The 16,653-nt window shown below is 41.9% G+C and overlaps 1 protein-coding gene across 1 annotated transcript in view; it reads left to right on the top strand.

The window, feature by feature from the left end:
* The first annotated feature begins 992 nt into the window (after positions 1–992).
* CPD (carboxypeptidase D) overlaps positions 993–16,653 on the top strand; it is a 57,909-nt gene continuing 42,248 nt past the window's right edge. The window contains exons 1-2 of the mRNA XM_016201973.2: positions 993–1,728; positions 7,379–7,626. Coding sequence (XP_016057459.2) covers positions 1,007–1,728; positions 7,379–7,626 — 970 coding nt within the window. The 5' untranslated portion in view covers positions 993–1,006. The remainder of the gene's footprint in view (positions 1,729–7,378; positions 7,627–16,653) is intronic.

Here is a 16,653-nt window from a genome sequence, read left to right as displayed (position 1 = left end):
TGAGGGTTTTTTGGTGTGTCTTCAAGCTAAACTGGTCTAAAGACCAGTTTAAAGGCCTGTTCAGAATGTAAAACATTGTATTCGCCTGCTCTGACAGCACACTGAGGAGTTCAGGAATTATACTCACCAAGCAAGCGTGTCCTGAAAGGTCATACCTGCTGCTTTTTAAAATGTCATTCTTATGTTACACTTGGCTCGCTCAGGGGGGTTGTGAGAGGTGGCCGAGCGAGCTAGGACACGAAATCTGCCTGCAGAGGGCTGAGACCAAGCACACCCAGGGACGAGTGGCCGTGAAATAATCTGGGGTGACACCACAGAGCTATATAAATGAACACAAAGGGAGCCTACTCCACAGCAGACATCCGCTAAACATAAAAGGAGACACCTTCGTTCGACACGGCAACGAAAATTGGAACGGGCTGCTTTGTGAGGTAGTGAGCCTTCTGCCGCTCGGAGCGTCCCAGCCTCTTCCGCGGCTTGCAGGGCGCTGGGCTCACGCCGAGGCAGAAGGACTCGGCTGAAAGGCGAAGGGCGGAAAGGGCTACGGCTTCCTTAGGCTTTCCCGAGGCACATTCTTTCGAACCTTCTGATTATTTTGGATTCTCGGTTCTAAGCGTTCAAGCGCAGCCGGGGAAAAACTGTAACGAAGACGGTAAGGGAGCTAGTAAAAAGTACAGGGGAAGGGGTAAGCGGTAAGGAGCCTGAGCCAGGAGAGGAGGCGCGGAGAAAAAATGCGGGACGGACACTGGGGAGGAAGGCGAGAGAGCGAGGGGAACCTCGGGGAAGCTGGAGAGTAACCAAACTCTTCCCGGACAAGGGGAAGGCAGGAACCACCGGAATCGGCTGCTTTAAGGGAAGCCCCGCCCCCCGCGTGACGCCACAGAAGGCCCTTCCGCGATTGGCTGAGAGCGGAGGGTTGCTAGGCGCGGAGGGGAACCAGCCGGCCGCGGCTGCCCGGAGCTCGGAGCCGCGGGAGCGGAGCGGGGCTGGGCTGTGCGGCTGGAAGATGGCGAGCGGATGGGGCGCGCGGCCGCGCTGGCGGCCAGGGCGCCTCCCGCCGCTGTTGTGTCTTTTGCTGCTGCTGGGAAGCCCTGCGCGGGCAGCGCACATCAAGAAGGCGGAGGCGACGAGCGCGGGCTCCGAGGCGGGCGAGGGCCAGTTCGACCGCTACTACCACGAAGAGGAGCTGGGCTGGGCTCTGAGGGAGGCGGCGGCCGCGGGGCCCCCGGGCCTGGCCCGCCTCTTCAGCATAGGCACGTCGGTGGAGGGCCGGCCGCTGTGGGTGCTGCGCCTCACGGCCGGCCTGGGGCCGCCGCCCTCGGACGGGGCCGCGGGGCCGGACGCGGCGGGGCCGCTGCTGCCCGGCCGGCCGCAGGTGAAGCTGGTGGGCAACATGCACGGCGACGAGACGGTGTCGCGCCAGGTGCTGGTCTACCTGGCCCGCGAGCTGGCGGCCGGCTACCGCCGCGGCGACCCGCGCCTCGTCCGCCTGCTGAACACCACGGACGTGTACGTGCTGCCCAGCCTCAACCCCGATGGCTTCGAGCGCGCCCGCGAGGGCGAGTGCGACTTCGGCGACGGGGGACCTGCCGGGCCCAGCGGCCGCGACAACAGCCGGGGCCGCGACCTCAACCGCAGCTTCCCGGACCAGTTCAGCACAGGGGAGGCCCCGGCCCTGGACGAGGTGCCCGAGGTGCGCGCCCTCATCGACTGGATCCGCAGGAACAAGTGAGTGGCGCCCCCTACCCCACCCCACCCCACCCCCTCTCCGCACCGTCCGCACGGGTCTCGGGGCCGAGGCAGGGGGGCCCGCGCTCGGCCGATACTCGCAGGCCAGGGACCCAGCATAGGGGCGGAGGGCGACCGCCCTGCAGCGGCCCGGGGCCCAGGCCGCGTGGCCGCCGGTGCTCAGTGCCCCAGCAGCTCTGCCTGGAGGCTGTCATTTCCTTCAGCCGCTGGGAAGAGAGCAGTTTGGCTCGGGGAAGACTCCGCTCTGGCGGTCTGGTCCCTGTTTCCACAGGACCCTGGAATGGGAGTGATGGAAGAGACCTTAAGGACGACCTAGGTCAGCTCACTCATTTTACAGATAAGCTGTCAGGGCCGCGGTGAGCTCACTACCGTAGGCGTGGTGCTGAGCCCTTGCAGTGGCCACCACCTGATGGGACGGACACCATTAATATTCCTGTTTTCCATATGGGGAAATCGAGGGTCAGGTTGGTTCAGTAATTCACCTAGTACGGAGTGCAGCTGGGACTTAGACTCAGGCAGGTTGTTAGTTAGAGCTCTGAGCAGCCATAGAGGGAGACTGTGGCCCAGAAATGATAAAGGACACTCCCCAGGATCTTGCTCTTGGTTATTTCCCAGAGACTGGTTCTTTTCCAGTCTTGACTCCCTCTGACTCAGCTAAGGAGCATATGGATATGGCTGGAGAACTTGCACAGATCTGGAACCCTCACCTACACGCGGCTTCATTTTAAACTCTCCGAAGGGTTTCTGATGTCACATTTAACACACACCTGAAGTGTTATCGAGGTCCTTAAAACGATCTCAAGAAATTGGTGTATAACAAGAGAATATTATAAATATATGTGGGGGTGGGGGTGGTGTTTATGTACCCAGTAAAACTTCCTAGGAATTGTTCCTACTGCGACTGTGTGTGGGTTACAGTAATATGGATCATCCCTGTGGAAGGCTTAGGACTTATCCTGAGTCTTGAGCGATGGGTAGGATTTTCAGCAAAACGGAGGTAAGGAATGAAGGAAGAGGGAACTTGCTCCAGAGGCAGTAATGTCTGAAGTGAGCGTGCACCCCCTCCCTTTATCGAGGATCAGCTTTGCTAGCATGTTTCCATTTTGTTGTGTATCTTCGTGAGGCTAGTTACTCTTCCCATCTTGATTTGAAGAAGATCTTGGAGTGGCAGACAACGATAAAAGTAATAATCAGCGAAGAAATTTCTCCGTGGGAGTTGGAATCATCTCTTCTCCAAGATTTCCGTATATAGAGCACCTAGAAAATGTGTGGGCAGTGTGACAATTCTAGATTCTTCTGCCTTCCATACATGCCCCAACCCCGGGTGGACTGAACCCGGAACCTGGGTATATATATGTCCTGCTGGGAATCGAACCCACCACTTTTTGGTGTATGGGGCAACGCTCCCACCAACCGAGCCGCACGGACCAGGGCGAACTTAATGTACATCTTATTGTCAGAAGCTGTGATGGCCAGGGCTTTTCTGAGATGTATCAAATGCACTGTTTGCATTGCTCTTTTTTTTTTTTTTAAATCCTCACCCGAGGATATGCTTTCAGTGATTCCACAGAGAGAGGAAGGAAGCGGGGGAGAGGTGGAAAGAGAGAAAAACATGGATGTGAGAGAGAAACATTGATCGGTTGACTTCCTCCCAACCCTGACTGGGGATTGAACTGGCAACCTGGGTATGTGCCCTGATCAGGAATCAAACCCTCGACCCTTTGGTGCACCTGGGAGGATGCTCCAACCAACTGAGCCACACCAGCCAGGGCCATCACAGCTTAAGTGACATGTTTAAAATGCCCTGTCACAACCTTTGCAGGGATGTAAATTCTGTGACTAACAGATTCTTCAGTTCACTGTTGGTTCTGTTGTGACCAGAAATGAAAATGAGCTTTGTCTTGGTGCAAGTCACCTTGAGGCTATACAGAAAGCTTTAAACTTTAAAATCTGGAACCCAAAATGCACACTCTGGTTAACACTTTCATATCCCCTGTATTTAATGTTTATCAATTATGGTCTGGGCTAGTTGGTTCAATGATAGGAGCTTGTGAGAATTTTAAAAGCTCGTCTGTCTCAGTTAGTATTACATAGCAAGTCATTTTGTTCTGTGCCTATGGACTTCTCTAATCATACCCAACCATTCTTCAAACGTAGCTCTGATTAGAAGTGAAAGTAGGTGACTATATATATAGGATGAAAAGTACACCCATCCATCATCAGTTTTCAAAAATTAACTCAAAATTCATATTCTTTAATGATGGATAGGAAAGAACATTGATATGTAAACAAAATTAAAAACAAGCACACAAACAATTTGAGACTAATGCCTAACTATTGAGTCAGCTTTATGGATAGGAAACTTAAAAACCACAGACATTAGTCTGCATGGGGAAATGACTTTTCAGTGTATTTGTGAAATAAATCATTTGAATAATTTCTTGATACCCTATTCACTTAGCTATATTTGGAAAAGGTTTTTGTTGTTATTTGGAATATGTAAAATTTTAAGACTTACTTCCTTCTGCTTGGAAAAGTGAAGTTTATTTTCTTTGTCTCACTTTAAACTTCATCCAGGGGGACTTTTTTTACTCTTGATAATTGAGACGTATACTTAGGAAACTATACAACATTTTAACTATTATTAAAATATTTTATAATTTACTTGACTCATATTTTTTTTGTCACACTATGTCTTTAATGAAAAATAGCTGCTTGGATTTTAACAGATTAGCATATACATTTTTTGGTATCTTTGTGAAAAGCATTATATTGTTGGGGGTGGGTGCAGATTACTTTTGGAGGATTGTGTGTATATCTACAGTTTCCTCAATCTTTAGAATTTAGTTTATCAGACATCAAGTTCTCTTAATTTTTAAAAGTTATTTATAGGGTTATCTGTAGAGCATAATAGAGTTAACATAGAGATTTACATTTTAGTATCTATAAACTCTTGTTTATAATATAATATATTTAGCAGCTATTTTAAATCTTACACAACGAATGATATATGATGCTGAAGTCAAGTATGAGAAATACTTAAGAGAATCGATTTGAATGGGAACCATAAAATACCTTTCAAACAAAATTGGATTGATATGCAAAGTTGGTTTGACAAAGAGTGGTATCGGCACTTGTAAATCTGTAAATAGAGTAAGGAAAATCTAATAATTGAATTTTATCATTCTAGTACATTGCAGATATTTCATTTTTTCTAAAAGTACCATATTTGGTGAGGCCATTTCTAAGAAGTTGCAAGAATTGTGGAACAAAGTAAAAAAACAGCATTTAGTAGAGAATCTTGGAATTTCAAGTTTTAATTAAAAATATGTAATTAAAATTGTATCTATCAGTTCTTTAGAATATTTATAGTTATTCATTTTATGTCACTGGAATATGAATGCCTTGAGGGCATTTTTGTGTCTGTTTCTTCACTGAGGTGTTCCCTAGCATGTTGAACGTTTGGTACATAGTTGACACGCATGAAAATTTGTTGCTGAATGGATTGCCTGAACTGGGTCCCTTCTTATAACTTTCCCAAAGTCAGTGGGGGGGAAATTATTTAAATTATTTTAGGCAGGCAAACCAGAAAGTAAATTGTTAATACCTTAAACTGTGGGGGAGGGATGATTAAGATAGAGTCAGAATGTTAGAATATGTAATTAGTTTTTGTTTCTGTATCATTGTGTCACCCAAGGTCTGAAGGTGGTACTGAGGAGTAGAATGATAGTCTGTAAGGCAGGGAGTCCCCAAGCAAGATGCTAGATCTCTCCAAAACTTGAAATTCTATTTGTTGAGCAGGTGCTAAAACACAGTTGTTTTACTGGAGATGTTTCATGTTTCTTATAACAACCATGGGAAGCAGGTAGCATTAATCCCCATTTTGCAGATGAGAGAGAAACGGGGGTTCAACGAATGCAGCGGCAGTAACTTCTGATCATATTTTTAGTGAGACAGGTCTGGGAGACCGAGTGTTCTTACGCACATTTGGCTGGCTCCGTAGCCTGTGCTATCGCAGCTCTACCAAGTGGCATTCTCCTGTGGTGTCTGGAAGAGTGCTAATTATAATAATATTAGTTTTTAATTAGTCTCTTTTCATAGTCTATTTTAGTATTTAATCACTGTCTTAGTGGCTGAGTTCTTTCTACTGATGGACAGATTCCGTATAATTTTCATTGTTTGATCGCTTCTGAGACATACCATAGGTTTAGTTTTCTTTCAAGCATATAGAAATAAATGCTATTTATCAACCGCCTTTAGAATTTCTGCATGTCAGTTCATTTCAACCACAAAAAAGCAGAATCGAGAAAATCCAGTTTCAAGTACAAAGAGAAAAGTAAGTGTTTAATCTCCACTTACAGTGTTGGTTTGAACTGTTAAATGAGGGATAGATGTATAAATAGGACTTCAGCCTGTTTTTGCCTTTAGCTTTCACCACAAAAGGAGTATTTCTGTATCTATAAATTTGACCAGATTGTAAATGGGTTCACTTAAAAGTAGAAACATAAAAAAGTAAAAATGTTTCTTTTATAGGAGCAGTTTTGTCTCCCTGTCAGTTTATTTTCTAATGGGCCAATCAGGAACCTTGGTCCTAGAAAGAGCTGCTTTTACAGTGATGCAATGGAGGACTAGTCTTTTATGTGCTGTATTGTTTTTCTCTGAAAGCAGCTCAGTGTATCTGGTTCCTTCCCCTACTCCCCCCTCCCCCCCCTCCCCCACCACCAGTCTTCTCAGCTGTGGCTTTTCTCTTGAAAATGTGTATGTAGTGTATTGTGAACCTGGAGCGAGGCAAAACACATCCTGTTTCGAATTAGACTCCCTATCTTAAAAAAGCATGAAAGTTATTAACCTAACTAATGTATTCAACAGATATTTATTTATATACGTCATGCTTTCTTTGAAATTAACACATTATGAAATATAAGTTTTTGGTTGAACTATATGAAATTGTCATTTTTGTGGGTCAAAAAATGATTGAATATTGGCAAATTCATATTGTTTGACCTAACTACATATATTTAGAATTCCCTCAATGTCTCCTGAAAACATTAACTTATACTGTGCTATCCAGCTACTTTTTTAATGATGGGAAAATTTTTAAAGTTATTTGAAGTTAATTTGAATTGTAAAAACTATTTAAAATTTGTTAAATTGATAATGCTTTCTTTCCCTTTTTTGTTGTTGACCTACTTAGAACACTGATAGAATTGTCTTCTAGGTGTCAAGAGCGATACTGAACTTATTTATGAAAGATGTAAAAATGTTTTTTTAATCCTCACCTGAGGATATGCTTATTGATTTTAGAGAGAGTAGGAGGGAAGGAAAGAGAGAGAGAGAAAGCATCAGTGTGAGAGAGAACATTGATTGGTTGTCTTCTTTACATGCCTAGACTCTACCAGGGATCAAACTCACAACCTAGGTATGTGCCCTGACCGGGGATTGAGCCCACAACCTAGGTATGTGCCTTGATCAGGAATCAAACCCACAACCTTCTAGTATATGAGATGATGCTCCAACCTACTGAGCTACACGGGCCAGAGCTGAACGATGTAAAATTTTTCAATGCACGGTGTTTTCTGTGTTTTTTTTTTTTTTTTTGGTGACATGTGATTTGGTTGTATTTTCAAAGGTTCGTGCTTTCTGGAAATCTGCATGGTGGCTCAGTGGTAGCAAGCTATCCTTTTGATGATTCTCCAGAACATAAGGCCACTGGAATCTATAGCAAAACCTCAGATGATGAAGTATTTAAGTACTTGGCAAAAGCCTATGCTTCAAACCACCCTATCATGAAAACTGGGGCGCCTCATTGCCCCGGAGATGAAGACGAGACTTTCAAAGATGGGATCACGAATGGTGCACATTGGTATGATGTAGAAGGTATGTAGAGCACTGAATTTGCTATATTTTCCCCCTTGTTCATTTAGCTTTCTTAAGTATACTCTCAGTGGAAAAGAATTCTAATTTTTCTAATTTTTTTTTTATTTTTAAATTTTCAAACCCACAGTAAAATTGAAAGAAAATTGCCTGAGCACCTATATGTCCTTCATTTGAATTCACTATTATCTTACCCCAGATGTTCCAGCGTGCTCTCTCCCTCCCTCCCCAGCCTCTTATTCTCTTTTGTCAAACCTTCCAAAAGTAGTTGCAGATTTTGTGACACTGCACCTGTAAGTACCTCAGCATGTATTTCCTAAGTACAAGGACATTCTCTTGTATAACCATTATGCCATTACTATAAGTGAGAAATCCCACATGGTGCCTGTTATCTCCAGAACATTCTTTATAGCTCCTTTTCCTGCAGATCAGATCCAGTCAGGGTTCAAAAACTGCACTTGGCTCTTGTGGGTTTTTGTGGGTTTTTTTTTGGTTTCCCCAATCTACAACAGTCATCTCAACTCTCTTTTTTCTTAATGATTGTGAATCCTTTGAAGAGTCTAGGCCAGTTGTCCTACAGAACATTCCATATTCTAGATTTGTCACTTTCTTCATGATAAGATTCAGGTTAAGTTTTCCAATAAGATCATTATATAGATCACATCAGGAGGCACATCAAGTCAGGCTCCCAGTGCCCAAGGTGGACAGCTTGGTTAATGGTGATGACCACCAGTTCTCTCCATTTTATATAAAGGCACACTTTCCTTTTGTATTTTAGTCCATGTGGTGATCGTGGAATGCTGTTTTAAAAAAAATTGTGGTAGTGTATGTATAGATCCAGATACATAAATATGTAAGTCATAAAATTTGCTGTTTTTACCATTTTATTTTTTAAATATATCTTTATTGATTTCAGAGAGAGAAAGAGTGAGTGAGAGAGAGAGAGAGAGAGAGAGAGAAACATCAATGATGAGAGAGTCGTCATTGATCGGCTGCCTCCTGCATGCCCTTGACCGGGGATTGAGCCCACAATCTGGGAGTGTGCCTTGACCGGACCGGGGATTGAGCCCACAATCTGGGAATGTGCCCTGACCGTGGATTGAACCACGATCTCCTGGATCCTAGGATGATGTTCAACCCCAGAGCAACACCTGGCTGGGCCCGTTTTTACCATTTTTAAATGTAGAATTAAGTGGCATTAATTTATTCATCATGTGCAACTGTATTGCCACTGTCTATGAATAAAACCATTTCATCACCCCAAACAGAGAAACTGTAATCGTTAGACATTAAGTACCTATTTCCTTCTCCCCAGCCCCTGGTAATTTTTTTTGAATTGTTCAGTTTATAATTGGCATACAATATTAGTTTCAGGTGTACTATATAGTGATTAGACATTTATACACTGGTACCTCTAATCTTTCTATCTTTATAAATTTGCCTATTTTAGATATTACATATAACTGGAATCGTGTATTTGTCCTGCGTCTGCTTATTTCACTTAGCATAAAGTTTTCAAGGTTCATTCATTTTGTAGCATGTATCAGAACTTCTTTCCTATTTACGACTGCGAAATATTCCATTGTTATATATATGTATACTACGTTTTCTTCATTCATCTGTTGATGAGCACAGGGTCGTTTTCACCTTTTGGCTACTGTGAATAATGCTGCTGTGAATGTTGGTGTACAACTATCTGTTTAAGTCCTTATTTTTAAATATTTTGGGTATATACTCAGGAGTTGAGTTGCTGGGTCATATGGTAATTCTATGTTTAGCTTTTAAGGAACTGCCAAACTGTTTACCACATTAGCTGCACCATTTTATATTCTCACCAGCAATGTACAAGGCTCCCAATTTCTCATGGAATGCTATATTTAAAAGAATTGTTACAGTAAGCTTGAATTGTTTACCTTTTCTTTTAAATGTTATAAAAACAGCTATTGTTGACTTTAAACTTTTGGTATCCTTTGAATAATAACTTTTTTGTTTTTGTACACAGGCTTAGACTGTTTAATTAAGAGTAGCCAGAAAGAACGTGTCAACCCGTGGAAATGTAATCAGTGTAAACTTTTTATCTTTTTAGAATTTGCCCGTGATGAAATGCCTTAGGTTTTCTTTTGCTTTTATTGGCAGTCACATTATAAAGCAGCTGATGACATTTCTCTTAATGTGCCTTATTTAAACTTTTAAATTATTCTTTGACTTTTTATGTCAAGCTATGTGTACACAGATTGGACCCTACGTGTGAGGACTCTGTACTTTTAGAGTTTTCTGATTCCCCTATAGTTTCTACCAATGTTTCTTATACAGGGTGGGGCAAAAGTAGGCTTACAGTTGTTTGTATGGAAAATAATACAGTAATAAATAATAATACAAAAATAAACTCTGTGTTTTGTGTACTCTCAACTGTAAACCTATCTTTGCCCCACCATGTATATAATAAGCTTCTGCAGAGAGTTTTGAAATATTTAGAAGTAAAACTTTCTGCCGTTAAGTATTTCTACAATAAATATAATTTCTACAATTATTTCTACTTAGAGGTGATTTGAAAACTATTTAAATTTTGTATGGATAAAGAACATACTTTAATTCCATTTCAGTCTTCAGCAGGTATATTTAATAAAACCTGACTTCATGAACTAGTGACTTTGTGAGATAGTTAAGGTGTTCCATTATTTGAGATATTATTTAAAATAATGAGTTAAAAATAATGTATTTTTTCTTTTTGGAGAACATTGTAAAAGGTTAGGAAGTAATTTCTAATTAACAATTAATTATAGGAGATAAACCTCTGTTATACTATTTTAAAAATGTGTCTGTCCTTACAGTAAGATTATTTGGTTAAACCAGCTAACAGATTTTTCTCATTTTTCAAACATCTGAAGAAGCTAAATTTTGATGCTGCTATTGTTATTGTTTTTATGAGCATCACCTTCTCTCCTGTTTAAGCTGATTGTCAGGTATATTTTATGTTATATTATTTCTACAATAGCTAGCTTTTATCTCTTCCCACCTCAGCAGTATCAAGCCAGTTAAGTATTTTCAACAGGGCGAATTTGTTATTTATCTATGTGGGATTGCAGAAGTAAGATGTTGTAAGATGTATGAAACCTCGTGACTAGGCATGTATTCAGACCTGGATGTCGAAGAGTAATTTTACTGATGCTTTATATAATGTATTTGGAAATTCTAGCTCAAAGAAGTATGACTTTTAGAGCTGAAAGTGAATATATTGATCTAGTCCAACCCTTGTGCATTATAGGAAATCAAGGGCGGAGAGAAGAAACATTTTGTGAATAATCTGTGCAATATTCACTTAGCAACTATTTACTGAGTGCTTTACCTCCATGTCCCATACACTTTATTAGGTGATGGGAATCCAGTGGGAGCAAAACAGAAACATTTCCTGCTCTCAAGAATCAGACAGTATGTTAGTAGTGTGGATTCGAGGTGATCTGGTCCCACTTTCCTCACCTTCATCGCCAGTGTTGACTCAGCATATCTAGCTGCCTCTCTGAGTCAGCCTTGCTTCTCTCAACATGTCTCCCAAACCTACAGGATCCATTTAGGGAGTGATTATCCTAATAAGGCCTGTAAGTAGTTGTGTTCCTTTGCTAAAGCTTGTTATTGCGGGAGCCTAAGCTGAACTTATTCAGGGAACAGACCTTCCTTAAAACCACAGTGTACTGATTTATATGCCTTTTGTCTGCCACTCTTTATTATTATTTTTCCTTCATGGAAAATATAAAAATCATCTGATGGTTTAGTATGTTCATTCCAAAGTAAATTTAATGAAACTGAATTGTAGTTTAAGTCAACATTTAAGAATTGCCTTGTTCAAACTTAGAAAATTTTTAAAAGGACAAGTAATCCCACTTTATTTTCCTGAAGATAGGACGACTCTGGAAGGCAGTGTAGTATAGTGGCTAAGAGGAGAGCTTTGGAATCCTGCTGCCTTGGGTTTGAGTCCCAGCTCTGCCATTGAGTAACTGTGCGCGCGCGTGTGTGTGTGTGTGTGTGTGTGTGTGAGAGAGAGAGAGAGAGAGAGAGAGAGAGAGATGGAGATCTTAGACAAGTTAAATATGTGTCTGGTTCTATTGGTGTTTGTGTTACTTTGTTTAAAATTACAAATTAAAAACAAAGTAGCGCCCGGCCAGTGTAGCTTAGTAGTTGAGCGTCCACCCATTCACCAAGAGATCACCAGTTCAGTTCCCAGTCAGGGCACATGTCTGGGTTGTGGGCTCGATCCCCAGTAAGGGGCTTGCAGGAAGCAGCTGATTGATGTTGATGTTTCTCTCTCATCAGTGTTTCCAGCTCTCTTTCCCTCTCACTTCCTCTCTCTCTAAAATCAATAAAAACATTTTTAAAAAGCAACAAAATAGCGAACATGCAAAAACTTAAAGCCTTTTTATATATTTGCTTTTCTCACATTTCAATAGGATCAAATCTAAACCTCTCTAGCATGACACTAAAGGTCTCACAGTCTGACCCAAGCATGCATTTCCAGTCTTCTCTCCTACTTCTTTCCTGTCACTGAACTTTTGTCCTTACCCAAAATGTGAACCTTCACACATTGGTCTGTTCTCATTCTGGAATGCTCTTCTGCAGTTCAGCTGTAACCTCTGAAAGCTCCCCTGTAGTAACTGTTACTCTCTTGCTTTCAGAGAGCTTTTTGTTTTTACCATCAGTATAATGCTTATCCAATTACATTGTTAATAGTTTTTTGTGTCTTCTGCTGGAGTGTGAATTCTTTGATAATAAGGACAGTGTAGGGCTTTTCATTTTGGTGTTGTCTTTATATAAAATGTAATGGCAGGGAAGAAGTCCTAGAGGGAGAAAGACTAGGGAGATTTTACATCATTTGATGTGAGGCCTTTTTTGGAGATTAGAGCTTTATCTAGAGCAGCAATTTTCAACTTTTTTCATCTCATGGCACACATAAACTAGTTACTAAAATTCCGTGGCACCCCAAAAAATATATTTTTTGCTGATCTGACAAAAAATAAGTATAATTTTTTTTTTTTTTTTTTTTATCCTCACTCGATATTTTTTCCATTGCTTTTTAGAGAGAATGGAAAGGAGAAAGAAAGAAAGAAAGAGAGAGAAACATCGATGTGAGAGAGACATCAATGGTTGCCTCCTGCACTAGCCCCGACCATGGCTGGGGATTGAGCCTGCAACCGAGGCACATGCCCTTGGCCTGAATTGAACCCGGGACCCTTCAGTCTGCAGGCCGATGCTCCAACTGCTGATCCAAACCGGCCAGGGCCAGTCTGATTTTGATTCATTCACACTGAATGGCTACTGTTGGGTTGGCTGTTGTCATTTTTTTAAATTTGACAGTCTAAGGGAAAAGAGATCAGTGCCCTTGACTAAATAGATATTGCATGTTTTAAAAATTCTTGTGGCGCACCAGTGTGTCTCCTGCAGCACACTGGTTGAAAATTGCTGATCTAGAGGGATGCTGTGGGAATGAAAAGGGAATATGAGATAGTATATAAAAAATTGTGTAAGAAAAATTAAGGATTGACCATCAGTTATATGGTAGAAAAGTGTCAAGGAAAAGAAGGGCCCAAAAATAAAACTTTGAAGTTTTGGAATTAGATAAGTAAAAATGATAATGGATTGGGGAAAAAGTAATTGGAAGAATGTGTGTGTGTGTGCGTGTGTGTGTGTGCGTGTGTTCCCTTTAGCTGGGAAAGGAGTGAAAATTGGAGGTGGTACTTGATATAATAGTTACAAGTACCCAATGGGCAGTTGGGAAATAGGCTCTGGAGCTTGAGGGGGAGTTCAAGGTGATAAAGAGATTTAGGAGTTATGAGGGATGTGGGAAGCAGATGGCAGTATATGTGATTTCGAAAATTGAATTGATATTGTTTCCTGGAGCCAGAAATTTATACACACACACAAACACACACACAGAGTTATGTGCTGTATAATTATGTTTAGGACAATGACAGGCCACATATGTGATGGTGTTCCCATAAGATTCTGATGGAGCTAAAATAGCGATGTTGTCGCCGTTGTAACATCGTAGTTCATTACTCCTTTGTTTGTGGTGATGCTGGTATAAACGAACCTACTGTGCTGCCAGCTGTATAAAAGTAGAGCACATACAACTATGTATAATACATAATGCTTTATAAGGATAGTAAGCAACTTTGTTACTGGCTTATTTATTTACTGTCCTATACAGTCAAACCTTGGTTCTTGAACATCTCCCATCTCGAACATTTTGGTTCTCGACCAAGTGGTTCACAGAAAGTTCACAGTTGTCAAACAACTTTGGTTCTTAACCCAACTACCCTTTCATGCTGATACCTGTATGATCAGTCACGTGTCTCTCAGGTGACAAAGTAGAGAATGCCCAAGTATCAGTCAATTTACTGCTAAACCTTGAGTTGTTAACATCTCAGGAAATTGTACTGTGCATATTTATTGAGAAATGTCTGCCTTACAAAGAAGTAGCAAACCATGTGATAAACTTGTTCAATGACAATGCAGTGTTTCACTTCAGGCGAATGTTAAAATGCAGGCAAAAACAAACATCATTGGACATTAAAGATGGCATCGGACTGAGTGGGAGCTACACTGACACTGTCCAGGGACCAAACTGGAATTACACCTAAAATATAGAAAAACCATCCTAAATAATCAACTGCAACTGAAGATGAGCTGGAGAGCACGCTCATAACCAAGGAGGAAAAGTGAAGACCACATAGAGACTGGTAGGAAGTGTGAAGGTGCCAGAGGGCTGGCTGGGCTCCCACAGGCAGCAGCTGAAGTTCCCGAGCAATATCTCAGCTGTGGGGGGTTCCCCAGGATGGGCTTCCCAACCAAGAGTACCAGATCTGAGAAAGGTGCCCACATAACATCTGGCTGTGAAAAGCAGCAGGGTTTCTGTTTGCCAGGAAGATACAGCTGGAAATGCAGGCACCCTCTTAAAGGGACAATGCAAAAAGTTTTGTGTGCAGCCACTCACCTTGGGCTCTAGCAGAGGGAGGGAAGAGTGGACTGGAGCTGTGTGAGGAGAATCTAGGGTTGTGGGCTCTGGAGATAGAGATCATAAGGCACCCCCTGGATTTCTGTGCTGAGTCATTTCCCCATACTGCAGAGGACGTCTTTCCCAGACAGACATTTACTTTCCAAGCAGCTTTTGCCTGGGGGAGGGGAGCAGTTGCCCCACCCTGCTGGAAAACCTCTTGCCCTACCCAGAGGAGTTTCTACAGTTGAGACTCATAACAGTAGCCCCACCCTGTGGAGTTTCTATAGCCTGAGGCTCATTAAGAGAATCAGATTAATCAGCCTACAGCCAGAGGCAGACCTCAGAGTGCTTTGAGTCTTTGCCTGATCTGCTTCTGGACCTGGGCCTTTGAAAAGCAGACTTGGTGGGCATCTTGGTCCTGTCCAACTGCACCCAGCCCCAGCAGAGGAGACCTCAAGCCCAGTGTTGTTGATAGCTCCAAACAGGGTACTCAGGGCCAGTCACAAACTGTGTCTGACATTAGCCTGCATCAGAGACCCTCCAAAAAGACTGAGTGTCCTAGCAGATCTACCTGATACATAGAAGGAAACCCAAACAGGCAGCCAGAATGGGGAGACAAAAAAACCCTAAATGAAAGAGCAAGAGAAGTCTCCAGAAAAAGAGATAAATGAAATGGAGATAAGCAATCTACCAGATATAGAGTTCAGAATACTGATTGTAAGGATGCTCAACAGCATGAAAAAAAGATATGGAAACTATGAAGGAAATTAAGAATGACATAGCAGAAATAAAGAATACATTGGAAGGAATAAACAGCTGATTAGAGGAAGCTGAGGATCAGATCAGTGAATTAGAAGACAAGGGAGAAAAAAATCACTCAGAGAACCAAAAAGAAAAATCAATTTAAAAACCGGAGGACAGTCTAAGGGAGTTGTGGGACAACATGAAACGTAACAACATTCACATCATAGGAGTACCAGAAGATGTCAAAAGCAAGCAAGAGTTAAAGAATCTGCTTGAAGAAATAATGGCAGAAAACTTCCCTAACCTGGCCAAGGAAAAAAATCACACAAGTTCAGGAGGAACAGAGTCCCAAGCAAGAAGAACCCAAAGAGGCTGATGTGCAGACACATCATAATTAAAATGCCAAAAATTTAAGACAGAATATTAAGGGCAGTAAGAGAAAAGCAATCTGTTACCTACAAAGGAGCCCCCGTAAGGTTGTCAGCTGACTTCTCATCAGAAACTCTACTGGCCAGAAGGGAATGGCATGAAGTATTCAAGGTAATGCAAAACAAGGATCTGAAACCAAGACTACTGTATCCAGCAAGGCTATCATTCAAAATAGATGGTGAAATAAAAAGCTTCCCAGACACAGAAAGGCTAAAGGAGTTTATCACCACCAAACCAGCATTGCAAGAAATGTTAAAGGGACTGATGTAATACGAAGAAGAAATAGAGAAACATAGGCATAAAGAATTAAAATGGCAATAAATAAGGACCTATCAATAATAACCTTAAGGACTTTTAAGGGAGAAACCAACAGCAATACAGTCACAGTCATGGACTTTATCACCCCACTGACTTCACTGGATAGATCTTCCAGACAAAAAGTCAACACAGAAACAGTGACTCTAAATGGCACACTAGATCAGATGGATTTAATTGATATTTACAGAACATTTCACCCCAAAGCTGCAGAATATACATTCCTCTCAAGTGCACGTGGATCATGCTCAAAGATAAGACCACATGTTTGGGCACAAAACAAGTCTCTACAAATTCAAGAAGATTGAAATAGCAAGCATCTCAGATCACAATGGCATGAAATTAGAAATCAACTACAGTTAAAACACTCAAAAACATTAAAATGCATGGAGGGTAAATAGCATGTTATTAAACAATAAATGGGTTACCAGTAAGATCAAGAGAGAAATCAAAAACTTCCTGGAAACAAATGAAAATGAACACACAGCCACCTAAAATTTATGGGACAAAGTGAAAGCAGTCCTAAGAGGGAAGTTCATAGCACTGCAGGCCTA

Source organism: Miniopterus natalensis, chromosome 17 (assembly GCF_054644295.1).
Source record: "Miniopterus natalensis isolate mMinNat1 chromosome 17, mMinNat1.hap1, whole genome shotgun sequence".
Classification (NCBI taxonomy): domain Eukaryota; kingdom Metazoa; phylum Chordata; class Mammalia; order Chiroptera; family Miniopteridae; genus Miniopterus; species Miniopterus natalensis.
This window is presented reverse-complemented; position numbering and strand designations above follow the sequence as displayed.